Source organism: Etheostoma cragini, chromosome 9 (genome assembly GCF_013103735.1).
Source record: "Etheostoma cragini isolate CJK2018 chromosome 9, CSU_Ecrag_1.0, whole genome shotgun sequence".
In the NCBI taxonomy this organism is placed as follows: domain Eukaryota; kingdom Metazoa; phylum Chordata; class Actinopteri; order Perciformes; family Percidae; genus Etheostoma; species Etheostoma cragini.
In genome coordinates, this window is record NC_048415.1 from 2,025,090 (window position 1) to 2,048,448 (window position 23,359).

Below are 23,359 nucleotides of genomic sequence, written 5' to 3' on the forward strand. Positions count from 1 at the left end.
AGTATTAGGGACCACTAAGGTCTATATAAAAGAGACTTCAGATACAGTATTAGGGGACCACTAAGGTCCATATAAAAGCATCCAAAAAACAGCATGTCATGGGACCTTTAATACTGATAAACGGGTACAAAGCCAGAATATTACTCAAGCACATTAAAGACATGAAAACACTTCAATAAGTACCTTTCCGCCGATGAGAGGGAGGATGTGCATCTTGCCGGTGTGGGCGTGTTTCACAGATGAGACAATGAGGCAGGTTCCACTCAGCGTGACCTGGCGCTTCGACCAGCGGTTCACCGGCAGCGCCAGCTTCCCCTTCCGCACGTTGAACACCCCAGAAAGCTGCACGCGCTCCGAACCACCCACACTTCGAGGTTTGCCTGGAGAGAGAGAACAGATTGCTTATGATAGTTAAAGCGTAACTCTCGCCAAAATGCAACCGAGGGTCTTTTTGTGAATGTAACAGAGTCAAACTTTTGTTAAAAAGAGTTAATAGGACGGAAGATTCTTGTTTTTCGCTCAAAACTCTGTACACAAACAATGTTCTCAATGGTTGCGTTAATGTGTAGAGCCCCTGGTGCTACTTTGACCAAAGATTCACGTTGAATCGAGCCTTCTTAGTGTTTTAAAAATAGCCGTTTTGAGGCTAACGTAAAAGTGCCCCTAGCACTGCCCTTTGATCGAAAAACGAGAATATGGTAAATCTTAAAAGTGCCACTTCCGTCCTAAATATGCCTTGAAATGAAAGTTTGACATTCACAAAAAGACCCTAGGTTGCACTATAGGGAGAGTTATGCTTTACTACACACTGTTTTTCTGTTTCATAATGGCCTTTTGGAACAATAGAACATGCTATTTCTTTTTAGCTGCCTTGGATTTTGTGAATCAACTCTCTCACACTGGTTTTCTCTTTCACAAAGTGAAAGCCACAGAGAGCTATGCGGTTATATAAGTGAATTGTTGTTAATAGCCTGTGGGCTGAGAGAGCGAGCGGTCACTCAGACGTGATCTCGTACATTAACCCCTTGCTGACACAAAAATCCGCCACAGTTACAGCGGAGCGGCCCGAAACAGGTGTTCTCATTCATTGCACCGAGCGTTTAAACACAGTGAAAGCAACCATGAACAGAATACACACACACACACACACACACACACACACACACACACACACACACACACACACACACACACACACACACACACACACACACACACACACACACACACACACACACGCGCGCACACGCGCACACGCGCACACACACAATTGCTTATAAAACTGGTTTTTTTGGTCTGTATTTTTACTCTTTGCTTTGGTGATCACACACATGCACAGGTTTCATTGGGGCTAACCAACTCCTAACAACAGATTAAGAGTTATTCTTTGATCAGATGGCTCTAGATATAAACCAGAATCTTGACAACTTTAGAATACTAACGGTATTCAATACAGGCAAAGTTGCTAAACAGCTGCCTGTGTTTGGACAATATTTATCATTTGAGAACTTATGATTCTTTTGTTAAATAGAAGGATTTTGTAGAAATACATGCTTCCATTCCCCAAAGTAAGGTTTTTGGAAAAAGTAACCAAAAGTCGGGTAAAATGATGCCCAACTTTATTCTTGAGACAACTGGCGCTCAGACTTTTATAGAGGTTTGATAAACTATTGAGGTGTAATTCAACAATCAGTCGGTTCCATCATATGGTGTCTTTTTCACAAATGCATAAAGCTTTTTCTTAGATAAATATGACGTAAACTCAACCACACCCCGTTGTAAGTTAAACAATATTGTGGAATTTGTATTGTGTGGGTCCACCCTTCCCCTAGGCGGCGCGGCCAAGACATAGTGTGTTAATACACACACACACACACACACACACACACTCATACAAGCCCTTTCCTTCCGTCTGTTTCTTTGACTGGGGAACATCCTGTCTCTCATCAAGCAGCCTATCGCCATGTCCTGTCCATGCTACAACTCATCGTTGTAGTGCATCTCGTCCGTGCCAAGGCCGGTGACCTTAAGGACGCCAAGCACCTGACATTTTCCTTCCATCTTTCTTAATCACAGCAGTTACAAGACTGGCGTCCTTCCTCAAGAAAATGTTGTTTTTCAACAAAAAAACATGACAGTTTCCATACGATTTATGTCTCTTTGTAGTCGTGTTGTGTCTCTTTTTGGTAATTTTTATTGACATTGGAATCGTTGTGGCTCTCTGTGGCCATTTGGCATCTCTTTTTAGTTCGTTTGTGTCCCTTTGTGGTAGTTTTGTATCTCTTCTTCACATTATTTTGGACCATCAGTACCATATCTCAGTCTAAAAACTTTGATAAAGCTAGAGCAGATCATGAATAAATAAAACTCAAAAGGCTTAAAGACAATGTGGCTAAAGGAGTTAGGGGTGAGGCTTCTTTCCTAAAAAATAAAACTTTGCAATCTCCCCATACATTGTGTTCCTCTGTGTGTGATTTTGTATCTTTTTGGTCATTTTTGTTTTTCTTTGGGGTTCTTTGAGTCTCTGTGGTCATTTGGCGTCTCTTTGTAGTCGCTTTGTGTCTCTTTGTTGTAGTTTTGAGTCACTTTTTCATGTTGTTTTGGACCGTTATCATCAGTATATCTGTGTCGACAAACAGTGGAAAAGCTAGAGCAGATCACTCAAAAACACTCAAAAGGCTTAAAGACAGAACTTGCTAAAGAAGTCCACTGGGTACAAACTACAATTATTAGATTTTAGAAAAAGTTATTTGGTCCCATCCATTTGGCTAAGATGCTGCCCAAAATGGCTCGGATGCTATACCTAAACCTTCTAACGGCAGGGGAACCCTGGATTCAGTTTAAACCAGCTGGTGTGGTGCTACTGGGATGTCCACACCACCAGGACAATGTGAGACATTTTGCCTTCGGGGCCTGTGGGTGCTGTAGTAGTTTTGTGGTGAGTGTTTACCCTTGAAGAGTAAACCAGTGACCTCTGGGTACTGCAGTTCTGAGCTGAAGAGGAGTCTGCTGCTGCGACAGTCTCAGGGAGATCCGAAACACTGAGGAGGTGAAATCTGAGTTCCAGTAAGGTCACTTTCTCTTACTGTCAGCACAGTGTGTGTGTGTGTGTGTGTGAGTGTGTGTGGGTGTGTTTTGTGTGTGTGTGTGTGTGTGTGTGTGTGGGTGTGTTTTGTGTGTGTGTGTGTGTGTGTGAGATAGAGAGAAAAAAGAGAGTTCTTGCCAGAGAGATTGTGCTGAGTCAAAGGCCTGTAGCTCTGAACATCAACATGAACAATACAGTACACACAGAGTACAGAGTGGAGAATAATATGAATGTGTTGGTTGAAAGAAACCGTCAGTAGAAAACGGCACGTTATAATGTAACTGTCACTTATTTGTAGGGCTGCCTTTTATATTCAGTTCAATCCTCAACTTGTTGAATGTTGGAATTGATTTCCTTATATTTGTTTAATGGGTAGTGACGGTGCAGGAGATATGACACGTGCCTTTGGCGTGGGAGACCTGGGTTCGATTCCCACTGCAATAGATCAACCAATGTGTGCCTGAGCAAGACACTCAACCCCTAGTTGCTCCAGAGGCGTGCGACTTCTGACATATATAGCAATTGTAAGTCACTTTGGATAAAAGCGTCAACTAAATGACATGTAATGTAATATTTTAAATTCAACAAGCAATGTGTATTCTGGAAGAATGCTTAAAAGCAGCAGAAATGCAGAACTGAGCACCCTTGAATATCTGTTTAATACAAGTAATATTGTTCTCGCAATATTCGACAATATCGCATATTTCCCTCATATCGTGCAGACCTACTTCATAAGACTACACCACTCCTCTGTATTTGTCCCTGTCATGCCGTCATACCCCCATCTCACTGCTTGTTCCCCGGCTGTGTGTCTGCAGCAGCTGGAAGGGCCCCTGCTTTCAGCGGCATAGCTCTAAGTCATGCTTTGTTACTCTGTCATTTTACTGGGGTGTGTGTGTGTGTGTGTGTGTGTGTGTGTGTGTGTGTGTGTGTGTGTGTGTGTGTGTGTGTGTGTGTGTGTGGAGGATGACAGGGGAATTTGCCCAGCTTGTCATGTAACATTTATAGGACAGAGGAGAGCCTGTTTTGAAGGCTTTGAGAATACCTTTAGGTCAACGCCGACGGTATGTGTAGTCATAGTGGGTCTTTTGGTGTGTTTCTTGTTGTATTAAATAGAGCTGCATAGATTAATCCATTGGTTTAAAACTACTTTCATCATCAATTATCCGGTTAAACTCATTTTTTCCTAAAAAATGATTAAAAAAAAACTGATTCCATATTCTTTGATGTGAGTTTGTTCTAGTTTCTTCTCTCTGTGACAGGAAACTGACCGTCTTTGAGTTGTGGACAATACAAGACATTTGAGGACGTCATCTTGAACTTTGAGAAACGCTGATTAACATTTTTCAACACTCTCTGACGAGAACAGACAACTAACCGATTAATCAAGAAGATAAACAACAGATATGAACAACAATAAAAATAAGTCCCTAGCACAAAACAAACAGAGAGAACAGAAGAAAAGAACGGGACGGAAATGAATTTAGAATGTGTTAATTTTAGAAATAACACTTTTTTGTGGTTTTGTTTCTTCCTCCAACATCACACACCATTCTTATCACTACCGTCTGTGCTGAGGGTGTCAAAAACAAGGTCAAAAACAACATCCAGTTGTGCTAATCCCAGAAGAGATCATGGCTGTTTTCCCATCCTCTTAGCCGGCTTGTCAGCAAAATAGGATTGTTATCAATAACAACAACAACAGCATCAACAGAAGAAGAAGAAGAAGAAGAAGAGAAGCAGAATCCACAATGCCTCCTGATTGGTGATTGGTGTCCAAGAGCACACCTGTTACCTCCAGATGTGTCTGCCTGCAGACCTACACAAGAGGGCTTGGGCGGGTTCACAGGCAGAAACACTGGGTATTGTCCCAGCAGGACAATTAAATCCACTTGTTAAACAGTCCGACCGACCAAACACAATGACAACGCCCCCGGTACGCTGACAATGGGCGAACAATGAATGGGAAGAGACAAGTCGAGCACAACTAAAGTGGCATGGAGTGACAAGCGGCTAAGTGTAATAGGAAAAGAGCGTTAAAATAAATAGTATTAATGTGGATGTCCTGGTTGTCTCATTAACATACAATTAGTGCCACTAACTAACGATTTCTTTAAATACAGATTAATCTAACGCTTACTGTGGCCAGCTTGGTTCAGTGGTGGAGCAGGCGCACATGTACTCCGAGGTTTATGCCCCCAAAACAGAGGTCCAGGTCTCAAATCTGACCTGTGATGATTTCCTGCATGTCTTCCCTCTCTCCCCCCTCCGATTATTTTCACGATTCACTGATTAGTTGTTTGGTCTATAAAATGTCAATCAGTGACTTCCAAAGTCCAAGATGATGTATTCAAATGTCTTGTAGACCTGGCTAATGTGTCGATATAATCTCGATATCGTGATATGAGACTAGATATCGTCTAAGATTTTGGATATTGTAATATCATAATATGGCATAAGTGTTGTCTTTTCCTGGTTTTAAAGGCTGCATTACAGTAAAATTATGTCATTTACTAAACTTACCACACTGTTGTATTATTTGTCTTTGCCCACTTAGTCGTTATATCCACATTACTGATGATTATTTATCAAAAATCGTATTGTGTAAATATTTTGTGAAAGCCCCGATAGTCAACACTACACTGTTGTTGTGGTATCAACAACGAGGTATTTGGTGAAAAAATATTGTGATATTTGATTTTCTCCATATCGCCTTGCCCTACCGTCTCGTTTTGTCCACAACTCGAAAGATCTTCAGTGTACTGTCACAGAGGAGAGAAGAAACTAGAAGACACATACAACATTTAGGAATCTGGAGTCAAAGAATTTCTATTTATTTTTCTTTTCAAAAAATACGAGTCAAATAGATTTGAGAACAAGATAGTTGCCGATTAATTTAATAGTTGACAACTGATCGATTTATCTTTGCAGCTACATATAAAGTACAACTGACTATTTAGTCAGTTCTTTCTTTAGGATTAAATCATCCTCCACCTGTGAAAAATGATTTGGAGTTTTTTTAAACAACTAACCTGGACAAAGTAGTACTCACCATAGTAGAAGCGTATCAGACAGCCAATTTCTGGATGCATCCCCTCCGCCTGCACCCTCCATGGATCTTCGTACCCCAGATGAGTGAGGTACTCGTTTAATATCTGAAGAGGCTTCTCTTCATCTCCCAGCCGCCGCACTGCTCCGCCGTGCAGCTGGAGGAAGAGAGCCGGGGTCGGGCTGGCACTGATGGGCTCCGGCCACACTCTGCTCCCCCCTGGGATCTCCGGGTCAGACTGGACAGATGCCTGGCTGGACAGGGGGCGAGTCTGAGAGCTGCTGGGGCATTGAGAAGGAGGTTTGATTAATTTGGGGGCATTTACGTGATCACCAGCTCCAGCTTCGATGTCATCTAGTGTGGTGGTCGCTTGGCTGGAAGCACTGCAGGGGTCTGTGGTGGGCATGTCTGCAGCAGATGTGTCGGTTGAATGTGTTGGAGAAGTGGTGAGGTCCACTTCATCTGAGGAGCTCTCAAACGGGTCAGGCCCCTCTGTGGCGCTGTCGCAGGTTGGGCTCACCACCGAGGAGTCTGTACCCGGACCCTGCCCGTCGCTGAGCGAGTCCCGGAGCTCTGTGCTTCTGGGCCCGCCTGGGCTCAAGTCCTCACAGGTGCTGCTCTCCATATCCGAACCAGAGTAGACTCCATAACAGTCTGCCACACTTAGGCTCAAATCCATCACAATGTCATTCAGGTAAACCTCAGATGTTTTATCATCCAATAAGTTAGAGGGCAGTTTAGTATCAGGGTAACACTGTTTTGTGTGTTCATTCTCATCTGCTTTGGGGTGTTTGACCTCCACGCTGTCACTGAGACTTTTGATTTCATCAGTGTGCCCATTACTATCTTTACAATGATCTTTTAAGTCAACTAAAGCAGCAGTTTTTCGGTTAATTCTCAACACAGCTCCGGCTTTGCAGCTCCCATCCAGCTTGCCGGCTACGTCTGCAGCAGTGGTGTCCACTGTACAGAGCACCGGTCGCGGGTAAGAGGGCGTGAGCCAGTCGTGGACGTGAATGCAGCCCCGCCGGAGGTCCGATCTCACCCATGTCTTATCCGAGGCCTGGAGCTGCTTTGACTGCTTCTGCCGTAGAAAAGTCCTCCTATCCAGGCTGAGGGTGCTCAGCGGCGAGGCTAGGGGGGCGGGACTGGCCGCCTCAGCGGAGGACACGCCGCCGGGCGAGCTGCTGGTCGGGGGAGCCCCCAGCGACAGATTCCTCCTGTGTCTCTGCCGTCTCTTGCTCAGCAAAGAGTTGACAGAAGTGTTGCTGTTGGCTGATGTCAGGCTGTAAATGTTGGCTGTTTTAACAGCGGGAATGTTCATGTTTTTGGCCGCACCACCGATAGCGTTGGCAACTTGGTTTTGATAGATCCCGTTCCTTATCGCAATCTGGAGAAGGGAGGTGGCTGCAAGTCCCTTCCCGAAGAGTTTCGCCTCTGCGCCCCCACCGTCATCCTCCCCGATTGAGGGTCTCTTTCCAGCAGACAGCGGCGGTAATCCACTTGGTTTCACGGCATTACTGTCCCCGCAAGAGTCAAGTATCCCCTGTGGTGTTAACGAAGTTGAAAGCGCCCCAGACTCGTTTTCCTTCACACTTTCCATCCTGTTACTGTTAGCTAGCAACGGCGGCGCCAGTTAGTTAGCAGGAACAGCCTGCAGGTGAACGTTAGCCTCCGTTAGCTCACAGTCGTTAGCACGCTCTAGTTACTGGCTAGTTTATGCCTGGCAAATATGTGTGTGTGTACGGCTCCACGTTTAGCTTAGCATGCTAAAGTACTGCGCGGTTCGTCCAAGAGTTGCTCCCCTAAAAACATCCCATTTCGTAACACTCCGGGAGCTAACCGGGAGCTAACCGGGAGCTAACCGGCTGGTCGACATGAGAAAACGCATATTCTAGTTGGTCGCCATGGAAGCTGGTGCGAGAAGAAGGCGCGACTGCAACTGTACAGACAGATGAGAGTGACTGTCAGCAGGACACAGTGGACAGGGCGGGGTCTCATTGGATATGAATTATGACACCTTCACGTACTCCCGAAAGCTCGTAATTTGTAAACTTCCGTACATGACAGATGATCCGACTTGACAACGTGGTTAAAACCACGGTGGAACGGTTGAATTCCCCCCGTGTTCATTATGAGCAAGAAACCGAGGGTAAAGTGTGAGTAGTGGTGGAGGAAGAAGTAGTAAGATCCTTTACTTAATTATAAGTACTAATGTCTCACTGTAAAAATACAATGTTAGGAGTTACTTAATGTTAGAATATTAAACATCGTAAAAGTAACTTATGTAGAAACATGTCTCCCCTGACTGTACTATTATACATTATTTTATTAGATTATTATTACTCATGCTTTAAAGTAAAACACCTTTTTGATCTTTTCCTCACAAAGCACATGAAAGCGCGAGAAATATTTGTAACTACAGAAGCCATAAAGTACGAGCAAGAATGAGTCTCTGAAGGCAACATGAAGTGCAGTTTACTTGGTTATTTATCTCAAAGAAAACAGTTACATTTTAACAGTGTGCCTGTGAACTACAAATGTGTTTTATGCTTTGATAATAATGTATCTTTTACATTTATGAAATTAAACTAAACCGACAATTCACTGCATAGTTTATTCCTTGGAAAAAAAAAACGGAAGAGTTGTAACTCGTCTTCTGGCGCCACCTAGTGGGATAAAGGCCTTATCATCATTCCTGCTGTGAGATTTAGGAATTAGTTACTATTTTACTATTTACAAGTCAGTGCTGAAAGAAGTATTCAGATCCTTTACCAAAAGTAAAGTTCAAGTATAGTATCAAAAGTGAAAGTATTCATTATGCAGCAGAATAACCCAGTGTTACAATATTTATTAATTAATAATCATTGTGGATGTATGAGGTACACACAGCACTTTAATGTTGTAGTGTGTGATTTAAACTTTATCTGGTAGTTTCATTCATAACAAAGCCTCATATTTGATCTTTTTTAGGTTAAATCAAATCTTACTCCACACATAAAAAGTACCCCGTTTCCCATGCAGTGAGGTAGAAGCCTATAAAGTAGCAGATAATGGAAATACTCAAAGTACAATCACCTCAAATTTGTACTTAAGTACAGTAGCCTATATGAGTAAATGTGGTAATTACATTACACCTCAGCTATTTATCACAATAATATAATAAATCATTCATGTGAGGATGAGGGAGTTGCTCTTCTTTATCAGATGAGGGTCTATAAAATGAAATGGGAATTTTTGTGTCATTGACGTTAACAAGTCGGTCAAATCTTTGTGTTTCTAGGCCGACCTGGCGCGCAGATAAGGTGGAGATCAAACAGTGAGTGTTTCTCAGAGAGAGAGGGAGAGGGAGAGAGAGAGAGGGAGAGAGAGAGAGACAGAGAGAGAGAGACAGAGAGAGAGAGACAGAGAGAGAGAGAGAGAGAGAGGGAGAGAGAGAGAGACAGAGAGACAGAGAGAGAGGGAGAGAGAGAGAGAGAGATAGAGAGAGAGAGAGAGAGAGAGAGAGAGAGAGAGAGAGAGAGAGAGAGAGAGAGAGAGAGAGAGAGAGAGAGAGAGAGAGGTATCTCTTTGTCACAGTTACATGCTGGCCAGTGTGGACAGCTGTCACATTGCAGTCCAACAGAGGGCAAAGTGCAAGTTGCACTCTGACTGTATAGTTTATCATGCTTTCTCTCTCTCTCTCTCTCTCTCTCTCTCTCTCTCTCTCTCTTGCTCTCTTTCTCTTCCTCCCTCCCCCTGTCAAGTCTCCACCTCGATTTCTATACCAGTCAGACTTTCACTCATCAGGCTTCATATTGCTGTGATTTTCTTGTTTATTGCAACATCAATCCGCAAAGGTAAGACCCCTTTTCCCATTGTCTAAAATGTTTAATTCATTGAGTTGATTTACAGTGAACTACAGTCATCTACACCCAAGAGGACTTCTCCCTTTTTTCAGCATGGCCGGTTCAACGTTCACTCACGTGGGACGTGTTGTTTGTCTTTCCTTGAATGTTTCACGGCTACTGATGCTGCTCCAAATGTCATTATAGACCACCACTTTGAGAAAACAAGGGATCATGTGATGGATGGGAAATCTCAGGAGGATTCATAGTTAGAATGCACTGAGGGAGGGGGGGGGGGGGGGGGATTAGCCTACTGACACATTAAGACACTGAGCCCCAGCAGACGTCTTTCCACTGGGATTCAGTCCATTATAAGAGATCATTAAGTCCTAAAAGCCTACTTTTCTAAGGACAAGTGAAAAACCCTGCCTGTGGGAGGGGGTCATGAATGCACCTATTACCAATGCTAATAAAGTTCCTACAGGGACATGCATATGATAGTAATGAGATGGAGTCCTGATTGATTGAGATATCCTTGGAACAAGTGGATTAAAATGAAATGACCTTATTTCAATATTAGGAAATAAGATTGTAAAAACTCTCTCTGTGGGGATCAGATGCACTAAAGGGAGATTAGTTCACTGGTCTAATAAAAAGCCTTCAGGAAAAGAGACAAGAACAGAGTGGAAGTGGATCTAAACGGACAAGACGCTGGAGGATGATAACAGCTGGTCACGGAGAGGGGTTGCTGTTAATTTCAGTTCGGTTACTTTGCACGAACACTTTCAATTTCAAAGAATCTGTCATTTGAATTTAAACTGATGGCTCTATTCCTGCTGTGTTTAAGGAAGCAGAGGATGTCTTTTTGCTGGCAAAAGGAAAGAAAAGGCAGAAACAAAGACGGCTTGAATCTATTTCAGAATGCTTTCCTTTATAAAATGGGAAATAGAGACTATAATTAGATGTGGCGAGTTTAAGCTCAAGGACTTAGCTGAGCAGCTCTCCCTATGGCAACGTGTGAGTGTGTGTGTGTGTGTGTGTGTGTGTGTGTGTGTGTGTGGTTTAGTCACTCACATCCGTTTGTTTTGGTTCCTCAGGCGGAGTGCTGACAAATTTAGATTACAGCAAGTCTAAAAAATTGGAAAAAACAGAGTAGAAATACATAATTGGAGAGTAGTCACTCATTAAGATTGTGTGCCCAGCCTGTTAACTGTTTCAGCAAGGACACACACTACACTCTCAAACAACACAACACAACACAGGACATTTTTTACACATGGCCCGGGGGCCCCGATACGTACACATACTGTACATTTGAACACACATGCTGTATGTGGTAGTTCCTTATGCTACTTGCTTGGGCCCATTGAACTCGGCTGGGGAGCGGGTGAGGGATCAAGTCTGTGTCACAGCTCCAGTGAGTCCTGATTGGTCGCTTTATTTCACTTTTTTTCACTCCTAAAACTGAAAGAAAAAGAAGAAAATTACAAGACAAGAACATTTTTTTCAGATTTTGGTTAATGAGTAAACTGTTATGTGTACTATGGGAGTGGTTCCCCACCTTTTTGGTCTGGGGTACCCCCCACAGCCCTGTCAGAGGAACTCACATGCCCTTTCATCAATTCCCAAGTTATGTTTAAACATACTATTCATTATATAAAAAGTGGATGTTGTGTGTTTTTTTAAGTTTATGTTTTTGGCAATTTAGGCTTTTATTTGATAGAACAGCTTAGACATGAGTGGGTAGAGAGAGGGAAAGACACGCAGCAAAGGGCCACAGGGCGGAATCCACTGGGTCTAAGGCTGAATCCCAATCCTTCGTCTTACCCCTACCCCTTGGTAATGAACAGGCAAACTTGCTGGGATTTAAAACAGTCAGTTTTATTGGCAATATAGACACAATAGTGCCAATGTAGTGTGCAAAATGCATATTGGAATGATAAAGTACCGTATTTTAACACTTATACGTCACACTGGACTATAGTCGCATTTAATTAGAAATGTATTTCACAAAATCCAAGACCAAGAACAGACATTCTGCACATGGGGGGCACGCTGTTCCAGGTGAGCCATTCAGACGAGCTTTTCAGGCGCCTCAAAGTGGATGTTGTTGAGTTTTTTCATACTTGTTGAACTGTTGATGTTTAGGCTACATGTACATGGCTACGTTTTGGTTTAAAATCTCTCGCTCCGTTTGCACCTCGAATCCACGCTGTTTCGGGGTTTCAGAGCCCTTAAACTGGGGACATTTGAAAACACTTTTGACCCCGTTTTGGTTTAAAATCTTCCGGGTTGGAGGAGCTTTTCATTACACAAATTATACTACAGTATCTGGTCCACTGTAGTTTGTATTAGCACCCCCAATAAGCCACCAACCCAATTCATCTGCCCACATTAAAGGATAATAAGTAAAGAATTGAGATGACGGCATTGAACCTGAGTGTGTTTCATTCTGGCTGCAGTGGTTCCCAGCAGGTTATTCTTGTACGTTGCAGTGGTGAAAATGGTTGTATCACTGTTTACTCTGCTGTGGTCACATGGTGAGGGTGAAGGTGAGGTTAACCACAGCTCTTTGTACGCTCGGCTGTTGATCTCACTCCCAATAGACATGCACTAACATGCATGTAATTTCCCTGCTAACAGAGCCCAGATCCCACAGAAATATCCCGTCCATGGTTTACAGAAGAATGTGTTTTAGGTCTTCAAGAGTTGGAGTCTGTAAGGTCAAAATAACAATCAAGATACTCTAAATATGTCATTTTAAAATCACATTGTATTTTTACATGGGTTTTTTAAGATGTTATCTTCTAACACTAACAACTCAGGTTTGACAGTGACTCTTACTTTGTTTCAATGTACAAAAACAAAAGTATTAAGAGTTATGAGTTAAGATCTCATTGTCACCACTCACCCAAGTATGTACAATAAATGTGCGGCTGCTAGTTAGCTTAGCACAAATACTAAAAGCAGGTAGGAACAGCTAGCCTGGCTCTATCCAAAGGTATTAAAAATCTGGCTAAAGGCACCTCTAAAGCTCACAAATGAACATGATTTGTGTTTTGTTTTATCCACAACATAACCACAGTGTAAAAATGAAGATTTATGGTTTTATGGGAGTTTATGTTAGGGATCGGGCCAAGAAATGGTCTGGCACGTACCGCCTTGTGAAATGCTAAGGTAATCTGTTGCTGGCTGTATGTCAATCTTCTGAGCTAACTTTTAGCCAGAAAGAGAAAAAAGGGTATTTGCCAAAATGTCAAACTATTCCTTTAAGATTTGGCCTAATTACTGTCACCTCTGACTCAGTAACTCTGCGTTAGTAATAACCTTCATTAGCTGCTAGCTCGTAGTAAAAGTCCGCTTTTACAATCAATATTAAACAGATTTAAATGAATCAGTGTCGTTAAGACGGCCTTTTGATGAAATTATAAATTTTGAGGTCTAAATAAAATCTCTATTTGAGCACGATTTCACAATCTTTTCAGCTTGTTCTTCTCTGTTCTGCCAGTTATTCCACCGGATATCACTCTTTTTAGATATGACTCTTTTTGGATATGACTCTTTTTGGATATGACTCTTTTCGGTGATCACTCTTTTCGGAAGATGTCCGTTTTCAGATATCAGTCACCTTCCGCTTTCTTTGTGATCGTGTTCTAAGATTTCTGAGGACTATGGTGACCTGGTCCTCAGATGTCTGCAGGGTAAATCCAGACACCTAGCTAGACTATCTGTCCAATCGAAGTTTTCTCTCACAGCTAAAACCTTTAAATGTACACATGTTCCACCATTTCGCCGTGGCACCGGCCAGTGCTTAGCGCCGCCCAAGATGATTGTGATTGGTTTAAAGAAATGCCAGTAAACCAGAGAATGTTTTTCTCTTATCCCAGAATGCTGTTTTGGACTAGCCAGACCTTCCTCTGCAGCGCTGTGGAGGAAGGTCTGACGATGCAGGAATACCTTTAACCATAATCCCAAAATGCTGACCTGATCATGAGGCAGCATGGTAAAGAGGCAGAACTTTGATCCTAGTTGGAACTTTATAGAAGCGAATTAGAGAATTGCCTTGGAGATAGAGCTTTTCCTTTTTTTAAATTACAGGAACACCAATGCAGTCAAAATAAACCCAGATATACCGTTACAGTCATTTGAATAACTCCAGTCAGACAGGATCTTATCATTCTGGGGGGATGCTTTTCTGGCCTGGTCAGGATCTGTGCTGTAGTTCAGTGTGTGTTGTGCTGATGAGTAATGAGGTAACGGTCTGGTGTTCTGGGACTCATCGTCACCTCGCCCCCCTCAGTGAAAGTTTCCAATGACTCAGCTTTTGGATCCGTTCCTCATTTTGTTTGGCCTTGGCCCCACTTTGTTTTAGCATCACATCCTGTTAAAGGATTTGCGGTTTAATAAGGCTGACTGGATTTGAACTTGCATATGTGTGTGGGTCAAAGACATTTGCCTGCCTCACTTGTTCCAGCTGATACGGCACACGCAGATAAATGCTGTGGCAAACATCTGCTGACCTGGAGTGAAACATTCTCACTTCCCTTAAATATCCAAGACTTTTCATTTTCACACACGCTGCATTTCACTTCCTACAGGGCGCCCATGTGACTGAGATCAGTTATGGAGGAACCGCAGCGAATGGATCTGACCTACATCACGGAACGCATCATCACCATAGTCTGCCCTCCTGGATGTCCAGAAGAGGTCTACGTGCAGAACCTGGAGGAGATTATTCACATGCTGCAGTCCAAGCATGGACACCACTACATGGTGAGATGGGAAAAAACATCAAAAACAAGAGTGTAGCACTGTTACAGTTAAAGTCCTTCAGTTAAAATGTTACTTGAGTGAAAGCATTAGCATTCAATTTCATTTTCTCAGGAAAATTTACAGATAGAGTAGGTCTAGACCGCGCTCTATAATTTAAAAGACCCAAAAATTCCCTCCAAGATCAAACACTTGGTGCAACAGTGGCGAAGTAAACTCCCTTATAACAGACAGAACCTGGCTCCTGGTGACTGGTTGGGTCATTGAAATGTAACCTACTAAGAGTACCAAAATATCAAATATAAAAGTACTCATTATTCAGAATGGCCCAGTTTAAAATAATTTTATATTATATTATTGGATTACAGTTATTAATTCATTAATGTATGTATGACTTTGGTATTGTTGCTGTAAAGGTGGGACTCATTTCTTACTTTATATTCTTCTAAATCGAAAAAATAACTATTTACTAAGGGTTTAAAATCTAGTGGAATATGTAGAAGATAAGGAGACATTTTTTTGAAAATTACACATGACACGTTTTGAAATTGCCCTAAATTTCAAATGTTTGGGTCTTTAATATAAAAAAAGTAAGTTAGTCGTTTTAATCTCTAGTTTAAGTTACAGTTTGTATGGTTAGGTTTTGAGGAATGAAAAAACGATTTGTATATGATTTAAATGCAGAGTTTTTCCCCATGTAGCCATGAGGCCTGATTTAAGAAATCTCCAAAGATATACAGTATTATGTTTATGTTTGTTTGTGCTTTGACTGAATTTAAACATCATTAGATATATTAGTTATTTAATCAGATCTATGTTGTAAAACAATCTCTTTTGAAATACGTTCATTGAGTGAGATTAGGAAGTTTTACTTAAAATTTAAATAAATAAACATGTTCCAGCTCAACATCCATTATCTTTTCAGTGCCATTTGCATCTTAGACATTTGGATGTGATGATATGGTTGAACGTTAAAATGTACCTGTCCTCGTCCTGCTCCTTTTTTTTCTATTTGAACAATTGTTCCTTCCTTCTCCAGCTCATCAACCTCTCCCAGAAACCCCAAACTCTCGCCCCAATGAACAACAAGGTACTGAAAAGGATTTTGTATTGGTTTCTGGCAAATATCGAGGTTAAATCCACTAAAATGCAAAAGTACAAACCCCTGCTGATGATACAAAACAGCTGCACTGTGTGTTAGAGTTTGTGTGTGTGTGTGTGTGTGTTGTTTGTGAGGTTTTGGATACAGGTTGGCGGGACTTCCTGGCTCCTGACCTGGAGCAGCTCTTCAGTGTGTGCACGACGATGAAGAGCTGGCTGCAAACGCATCCGAAGCACGTCCTGGTGTTACACTGCAGGGTACACGTCCCTGATTCCTCTGCACACTATGCTCCATGACACTCTCTAAGAGCAGGGTTCAGAATTAGCATCATCTAGCATCCTCTACCAGCCAAATGCTAGTAAAATATGCAAATGGATGGAGATTGTCTTCACTCACCATCCAAAAAACCCCAATGGTAATCTATTGATTGCCTGCTCATATTTAAACATGTACTTGCTATTTGGCTGGTGGTGGATAATCTTAGGGTGACCAAACGTCCTGTTTTGCCCGGACATGTCCACTTTTTACATCCTGCCGAGGCGTTCATGTCCGGTTTTCACTGTTTTTCATGGGACCATTAGCATTAAGCGTGTACTTATATTGACTGGCGCTTTGCACACAATACTACGGTACTTTGTTGAGTGGCGTAATTCCAGCGAGGCTGCCTTATATATATTATATTTTATTATAAATTATGCTAAGGCATTTGTTTCAGTGTCTAATAAAAGTGCTGGAGATCTCAAAGCTCACATGGACACCGGAAAAAAACCTTATGGTATTATATTGAAAAGATTTTTAAGAGATATTTAGTTGAAGCTCGATTTTGAAGCTGACACAGAATAGGTCATATACATTATTTCATATTTCTTTATTTATTTGAAAAGAGAGCTACTATTTCGTTTCAGGTTGTTACAAATTTTATTTTATTACATAAGTTATTTTGCACCACTGAGGCATAACAAAGCATGTTCATTAACCTCTGAGAAGCCTGTCTGAATTTGTGTGTCGAGGCCGGCCGAGTGTCCTTTTTTTTTGGGAAATCAAAATATGGTCACCCTAGATAAAGTTCATTTTGAACCCTGTCTGAGAGCATGTCCAGTTTATGAATCCTGATTCTGTGGTTGTCCTCCACAGGGAGGTAAAGGCCGGCTCGGCGTTCTGGTGGCTTCTTACATCCACTTCAGCAACATGTCGGCCAGGTAACAAACACTGATGCCATGTGGATTTAATCAGTAGTGACTCAATTGGTACAGAGCTAAAGGATGCTAAAGCAGCATTTAACTTCAACCATTTACAAACCAAAGAAAATGTGGGGACAATGGACAACACATGGACAACAGTCAGGCTAGCAGCTCTGTACTTCAGCTAAATGCTAGTGCCCACATGCTAATGTGGTCCCATTGACAATGCTAACATGCTGATGTTTACCATCGTAGTTTAGTGTGTAATGCTATCATTCGCTAATAAGCACTACACAAAGTTACAGCTGAGACTGTAACCCTTGGACAACTTCAAATTTTATTCTGAAGATGGTGCTAGATGAAAAGTCAGGGGATCACTGAGGTTATTACAATTTATCCTGTAGGAACCGTGAATGTCTGCACCAAATTTCATGTCAATCCCTTCAGTAGTTGTCAAGAGGTTTCAGGCTGCACCAAAGCATTGGACCAACAACTGACTGATATTGCCATAATGTAGCTATGATGCGAGTGTGGCTAACTTGTACCTCCCTGGATAAAGGGCACATCATCAAACAGATCAGCGCCAGTAGGAGTAAAAGAAACTCCAGTGTGCCCATATATGGAGCCAAACGTGCCATTTGGAGACATTGTGTGGCTGTTTTCTTATACATTTTGGGTGTGACATCACCATGTCTCATTTAACATACTGCAACACATGCTGTATGATTTCTCCATAAGATATCAATGCTGACTAGTCCATCTAACATTTGTCCCAGATATGTCTATATTGGAATTAAATTTAATTTGGCCCAGATGTTTCTAATTCCCAAAGGGTGAATCCTGAAGAGTTTACTGTTGGTAGTGTTTGCAGAGCAAAGAGCACTGACAGAACAACAGAGAGAACAGAGGCTTATCTGCTGCACGTCTTCCCCAGCCAAAGGGCAGGGCGGCTGATTGAAGAGACTTTGAACTAGACTGTTATTTGATTTTGGGGCAGGGATCCTGTTGCTATTGGATACCAGTAAATGTATTCCCTCTTAATTTAACTGCATGACAGAGTCCGGGGCCCAAAAGACACAAAACATTGTTAATGTTAATAAAAAGCTTTTTTAGAGCCACCATTACAGCCTTTGCGGTTCATGTGGTTACATATCGTCTTGCAGATGTGTCTTATTAAGTCATTAATGTCCTCATTTACACATTTAATCTTGGGATGGAGGGCAAGGTCAGTTTGAGGCAAATCAATGTCAACTGAAAATGCAGAAAAAAGGGGAAAATCTGGAAGATTTCTGCACTGTTGGTGTAGATGAATGAATGTGTGTGTGTGTGTGTGTGTGTGTGTGTTTGTGTGTGTGTGTGTGCTGTTCATGGCTGAACAGCTGACTCACTGTTATCTGATTATGACCATTGTCACTCTATGTGCTTGTGAGTGAGTGTAGGTATGCCTAGGCTTGAGAATCACATGTTTTTTTAAAGTTACAAAATAACAACAAAAAAAACAGATTCGCAAGTTCACGTCTTTCAGATCCGTTTCTTTGCGTTACCAGACTCTACGTCAGGTAAAGCAGAAAACAGTGTTTTGTCATTTTGATGAACTGAGGTGTGTTACTCGCATCACCATCTGAGTATTTGCCTCTCTCTCAGTGCAGACCTTTCTCTGGACCACTTTGCCATGAGGAGGTTCTACAACGACACACTGTCCTCTCTGATGACCCCGTCCCAGAAACGGTACAAACAGGGTTGATTGAGCAGGATCAATGCAGGTCAAAGGTCAACTCTGGTTCAAGTTTTAGCCTCTGATCTTCGATGGAGTCTCCCAGGGATCTGCTGTGACTGACACTAATCACATGATTTATGCTCTTGTGAAATAGTTGCTGTAATACAACTACAATTTGGTTGTGAAACAAGGAGACTGAGTTGATGAAAAGCACACTTCAATCCATTCATAAAGTTATTTTAGATAGATTCTATTGGCTAGACTCAAGGCCTGAAATGGGCACTATCGGCACTTCTAATTGTTTTTAACAATATATTGTTAATAAAGTATTATTAAAAGGCTGATATCACAGACTGTGGCTGATATTTATAGCAAAATAGGCTATTTATTCGGTGGACCCGAAGGACAAAACACAACAGGATTTCAGAAAACATAAAGACATTTCACAAAAACAAAGATTATAGAAAACAAAACGTGAAATGTGATTGTGTGTGGTCCTCCAGGGCCACCGTATATACAGTATATCATGATTTATAGGGAGAAATCAAGCAATTATATGCAAAATCTGACATTTAGCATGCCCACATAACCAAATTTTTACAGACTGAACTGAGAGGTCTCATCAGGTTCCTTAGATCCAATTACTATTCGGGGTCATACATCTGCTAAATTAGGGTACTGGTACCTTTTCTTGGTTACATTACGCACGGCAGGGTAAAAGAATAAATGCTGTACGTTTCTGTGTGTTCTCAGGTATGTGTGGATGCTGGGGAGCATGTTAAAGGGAGGACTGAGGATGTGTCCCTCTCCGTCTTTCCTCCTGTGTGTTGTTCTTCACGGTCTTCCCAAAATAAGACCAGATGGAGGTAAAGAGCAGATGTCTGATCTGAGTTAGAGAAAGCTACAGTAAGTAGATACACAGCAGTAGCAAGGGCCAGCCTGTTGCATTCTTCTTTTATTCATCCTGTTAAGGAAGAAGGAAAGAAGATGCTTAAAATGTTGGGCTTTTCCACGTTTATTTGATAGGACAGCTAGGTAAGAAAGAGGAGAGACATGCAGGAAATTGTCACAGGTTGGATTCAAACCGTGGATCTCTGCGTTGAGGCATAAACCTCGAAGTACTGTATATGTGCGCCTGCTCTACCCACTGAACCAACCCGGCCACAAGATGCTTATATTTTAATATGAGTTCTGATGTCCAAAAAGTCAAACGATTGCCATGTTTTGTGATGAAACTCTTCCTCTTCGCAGCATGTTGTCTCTTCCTAAGAGTCTACCAGAGTCTACAACCTGTGTGCACATCACCAGTCTAGTAAGAAATCCCATCAGATCCCATAATAATGTGTAAACATGACAGGCTGTTGGTCAGGAGAGGAGACGGTGTAACGTGCCTTTCTGTCCATCTCAGCCACGTTAACGCGGGACAGACAGACCGCCTCTACGTCGTGCTCCAGCCAGCTCAGCTGATCAAAGGGGACATCATGGTAAGGGGTGATCTTCTACATTATGAGTTTTTTTTTATCATTTAGGTTTATATTTAAAGGTAATTATTATATTTCTGCAGTATACAGCACAACATGTAGCCAAAATGATTCATTTTTGGGAACTACTACAAGCTAACCTTGCAGCAAACTTGACTTTTTGCAAAAAATATATAGATTATTTTACAAATTGTTCTGTTTGTTTGTGCACTTGTAATCTTTTGGGTGACACACATCTTTATTTCCTTAACACCTTTAAGAGGTTTCCTGGAAAAATCCCCAATATGAATTGTTATAAATAAAAGAAATAGGCCTCTAAGCGTCAAATATAAGGTATATCGGTTTCATGAACTACTAATAATCGGTATTGGCCTTAAAAAAACATTATCGGTCGAATACTTGAAACCTTGGAAATTATTAGAGAATTTTTTCAGGAAAATAATAACTAATAATTACATTATAATAATACATAAATATTAACAATTCCTAAAGTAAATGAAAATCTGAAAAACAATCCAAATCACAACTTCAACGGTTTTCATTCATACACCAAATTGACAGGAAGTGGTTCTGAACTGACTCCATATTATGTCTCTAATGAGATACGAGCAGCACACAGAGGCCACTGTGTCATCATCTTTCTGGTTTCAGGTGCTTTGTTATGATAAAAACAGCTGTTCAGCCAGCCGGCAGGTCGTCTTCCGTCTCCAGTTTCACACGGGACTGGTACACGGAAACAGCCTCACCTTCTGTAAGGCGGACCTGGACTGTGCCAATGAAGGTATTTATAATCCATCACCCTCTGCTGAGACATCCCTCTTAATCTGGGACTGTTAAATCTTTCACTTTTCCCCCTTAAGTAAATATGACTCAACTGAACTCACCGTGGACCCACGTGTCAGCTGGGCTGCAGGTGTGGACATGGGAGAATGTCCAGAGTGCCACGTTACCTGTCCAGCTGTCTAAGGTGTTTTTCTGTTAATATTCCAGATCCCCGGTTCCCAGAAGATGGAAAAGTAGAACTTTTGGTTTCTGACAGCCCTGAAAAGATAACAGGTACACTATTTTACTGAAGTCTGCAGAGCCCATAACAAACGGCACCAGCAAACATTACTACAGGGAACTGGATAAAAGAACAGAGAGTAAATATTCAGGTGAAAATGGGTTTCAGATGTTTTTTAGAGGTTTTGCCAAGTTCTGATCCAGGATCCACTATATAGCCTTCATCTTTTATTATTTAAAGGACACAGGAGATTACAGCTCTGCAGCTCTGTGAGGCTTTACTAACATCTACACTACTATCTTTGGGTTTAAAAACATTTTCTATGTTTAGGACTTGCGCCTAGCCTGGAAATCCAGACCCAAATCCAAAAGGATTAAGGGTGTGGCATCGAGTGTTGAAAGTCGCCCATCTCGCATGGCGGCACAAAGCGTGCATTTGAAAATCTCACTGCACGCAATTGGATAACACTACGACCAATCACAACAACACACAGGGTGAGGTATCCAGAGCCCCGTATGCTTAGCTAGCAGCGGAGCTAACTGGTAGATTAGACTGTCGCCTCTGGCCCCGCCTACATCAGATACACTGCTGTGATTGGTCCAGCTCAGTTACAAGGGCATAGTTAATGAGCAGCATTACTCGAGGCCAGAGTAACTCACTGAGCAAATTCAAATTGTGCTATTGCGAGAACTCCTGATTTTCACCCACAATACTCCACAATTTCTCATTGATTCAAGCAAAACGACGGCAATAAAACATTTTTGGGGATAAGTAAAGAAAAATGTGTTTTAGTAAATTTAAAAAAGTGAACCTTTTACACCTATGATTGCCAAAATGTACAAAAGAAATCTTCTCTAACTCAGCCTTTTCGACTTGTGACCCCTTAAAATAGTCCCTTTTTTAGTTGTTTTAGTTTTTGTTCAAGTTTCAGGTTGCACTGTTTTCTGTGTGTTTTTTCTGTTTCTGTTAAAAAGAGGATCCAGTAATCTACAAGAAAACAATGGAAAAATTGGAGAAAAAAACTAAATTTTCTCTTTCCTTTTTTGTCATTTATCTTGTGAATCCCCCAAATTATCTTCTTCCAACCCCCCCCGCTGGCAACCACTGCTCGAACTGACGCATACAATGAACTACACACACTCACTCATCCGCACAGACACATTATTTGGGCTACAGGTGTTGATGAACAAAGCATCACTGTGTCTCCTAATTCAAGCAGAAGAGACAGAAATGACTCAGTTTGAGAACATTACACGCACACGCACACGCGCACGCGCACGCACACACAGGGACTCTCAATACTTACGAATGAAAAACATATTCTGCAAGTTCAACAGTCACCAGCTGGGGGCAGTGTTGGACACCAGGAGGAAGATGGCCCCCAATCACAGTCCTCGCCTGCCAACAGGAAGCAACATGAGCAGTTATCTTATACACACACACACACACACACACACACACACACACACACACACACACACACACACACACACACACACACATCTGACAGGAATTCAGATTTGGAGATACTGTAAGGGGGTAAACACACAGGCGGGGCAAAACCAGGACACACACCCTCATTCAGGCCCATAAACACACACACACACACACACACACACACACAAAAGCAAAAACACACACACACACAAAAACACACACACACACACACTTTCACACTGACGGACACATCAGACAAAAAAAATAAATCAAAGCTCACATTATTTCTAAAATCCAATTTGAAATGAGCTCTGGCCTCAACTAATGTTATTGTGTGTGTGTGTGTGTGTGTGTGTGTGTGTGTGCGTGCGTGCGTGCGTGTTGTTTAACTGACTCCTGACCAGTTTGTCTGCTGGTCTGCTTGTCATTTCCATGTGCAGGCAGAGAGCTGTGGCACAACGGCCGCTGTGTGACGGTGGACTATGACACCTTGGACCCTTTGGTCAGAAGAGATTCATATCGAGACACGGCTCCTCCTGAAACAGGTCAGGTGCCTTTTAATGTTTTTAATCAAAACTTCTTTATCTGTTTGTCTTACTTCCACTTTCTCTTAAGACCCGATTTACCAGCGAATATTATAACATTTTCTGCGCTTCTCGTAGATATTCAAGTCCTTTATTCTGTTACCATGGCATTCTTTGGAATTC

General features: G+C 41.9%; 2 protein-coding genes across 3 annotated transcripts in view; one reads left to right on the plus strand and one right to left on the minus strand.

Annotated features, from left to right (window-relative positions):
• The window catches only part of LOC117949906 (PH domain leucine-rich repeat protein phosphatase 1-like), a 23,577-nt gene extending 15,413 nt beyond the window's left edge, over positions 1-8,164 (minus strand). The window contains exons 1-2 of the mRNA XM_034880495.1: positions 6,138-8,164; positions 184-380 (exon numbers count right to left, since the gene is read on the minus strand). Coding sequence (XP_034736386.1) covers positions 184-380; positions 6,138-7,737 — 1,797 coding nt within the window. The 5' untranslated portion in view covers positions 7,738-8,164. The remainder of the gene's footprint in view (positions 1-183; positions 381-6,137) is intronic.
• A 1,702-nt stretch (positions 8,165-9,866) lies between these two features.
• Positions 9,867-23,359, plus strand: part of LOC117951098 (tensin-3-like) — a 48,214-nt gene continuing 34,721 nt past the window's right edge. The window contains exons 1-12 of one of the 2 annotated variants that reach the window (XM_034882623.1): positions 9,867-9,973; positions 14,560-14,734; positions 15,771-15,821; positions 15,968-16,090; positions 16,968-17,032; positions 18,659-18,742; positions 19,485-19,597; positions 19,983-20,043; positions 20,140-20,215; positions 20,864-20,993; positions 21,203-21,268; positions 23,093-23,197. In XM_034882623.1, coding sequence (XP_034738514.1) covers positions 14,585-14,734; positions 15,771-15,821; positions 15,968-16,090; positions 16,968-17,032; positions 18,659-18,742; positions 19,485-19,597; positions 19,983-20,043; positions 20,140-20,215; positions 20,864-20,993; positions 21,203-21,268; positions 23,093-23,197 — 1,024 coding nt within the window. In that variant the 5' untranslated portion in view covers positions 9,867-9,973; positions 14,560-14,584. The remainder of the gene's footprint in view (positions 9,974-14,559; positions 14,735-15,770; positions 15,822-15,967; positions 16,091-16,967; positions 17,033-18,658; positions 18,743-19,484; positions 19,598-19,982; positions 20,044-20,139; positions 20,216-20,863; positions 20,994-21,202; positions 21,269-23,092; positions 23,198-23,359) is intronic. The other variant, XM_034882624.1, reaches the window with a different exon arrangement.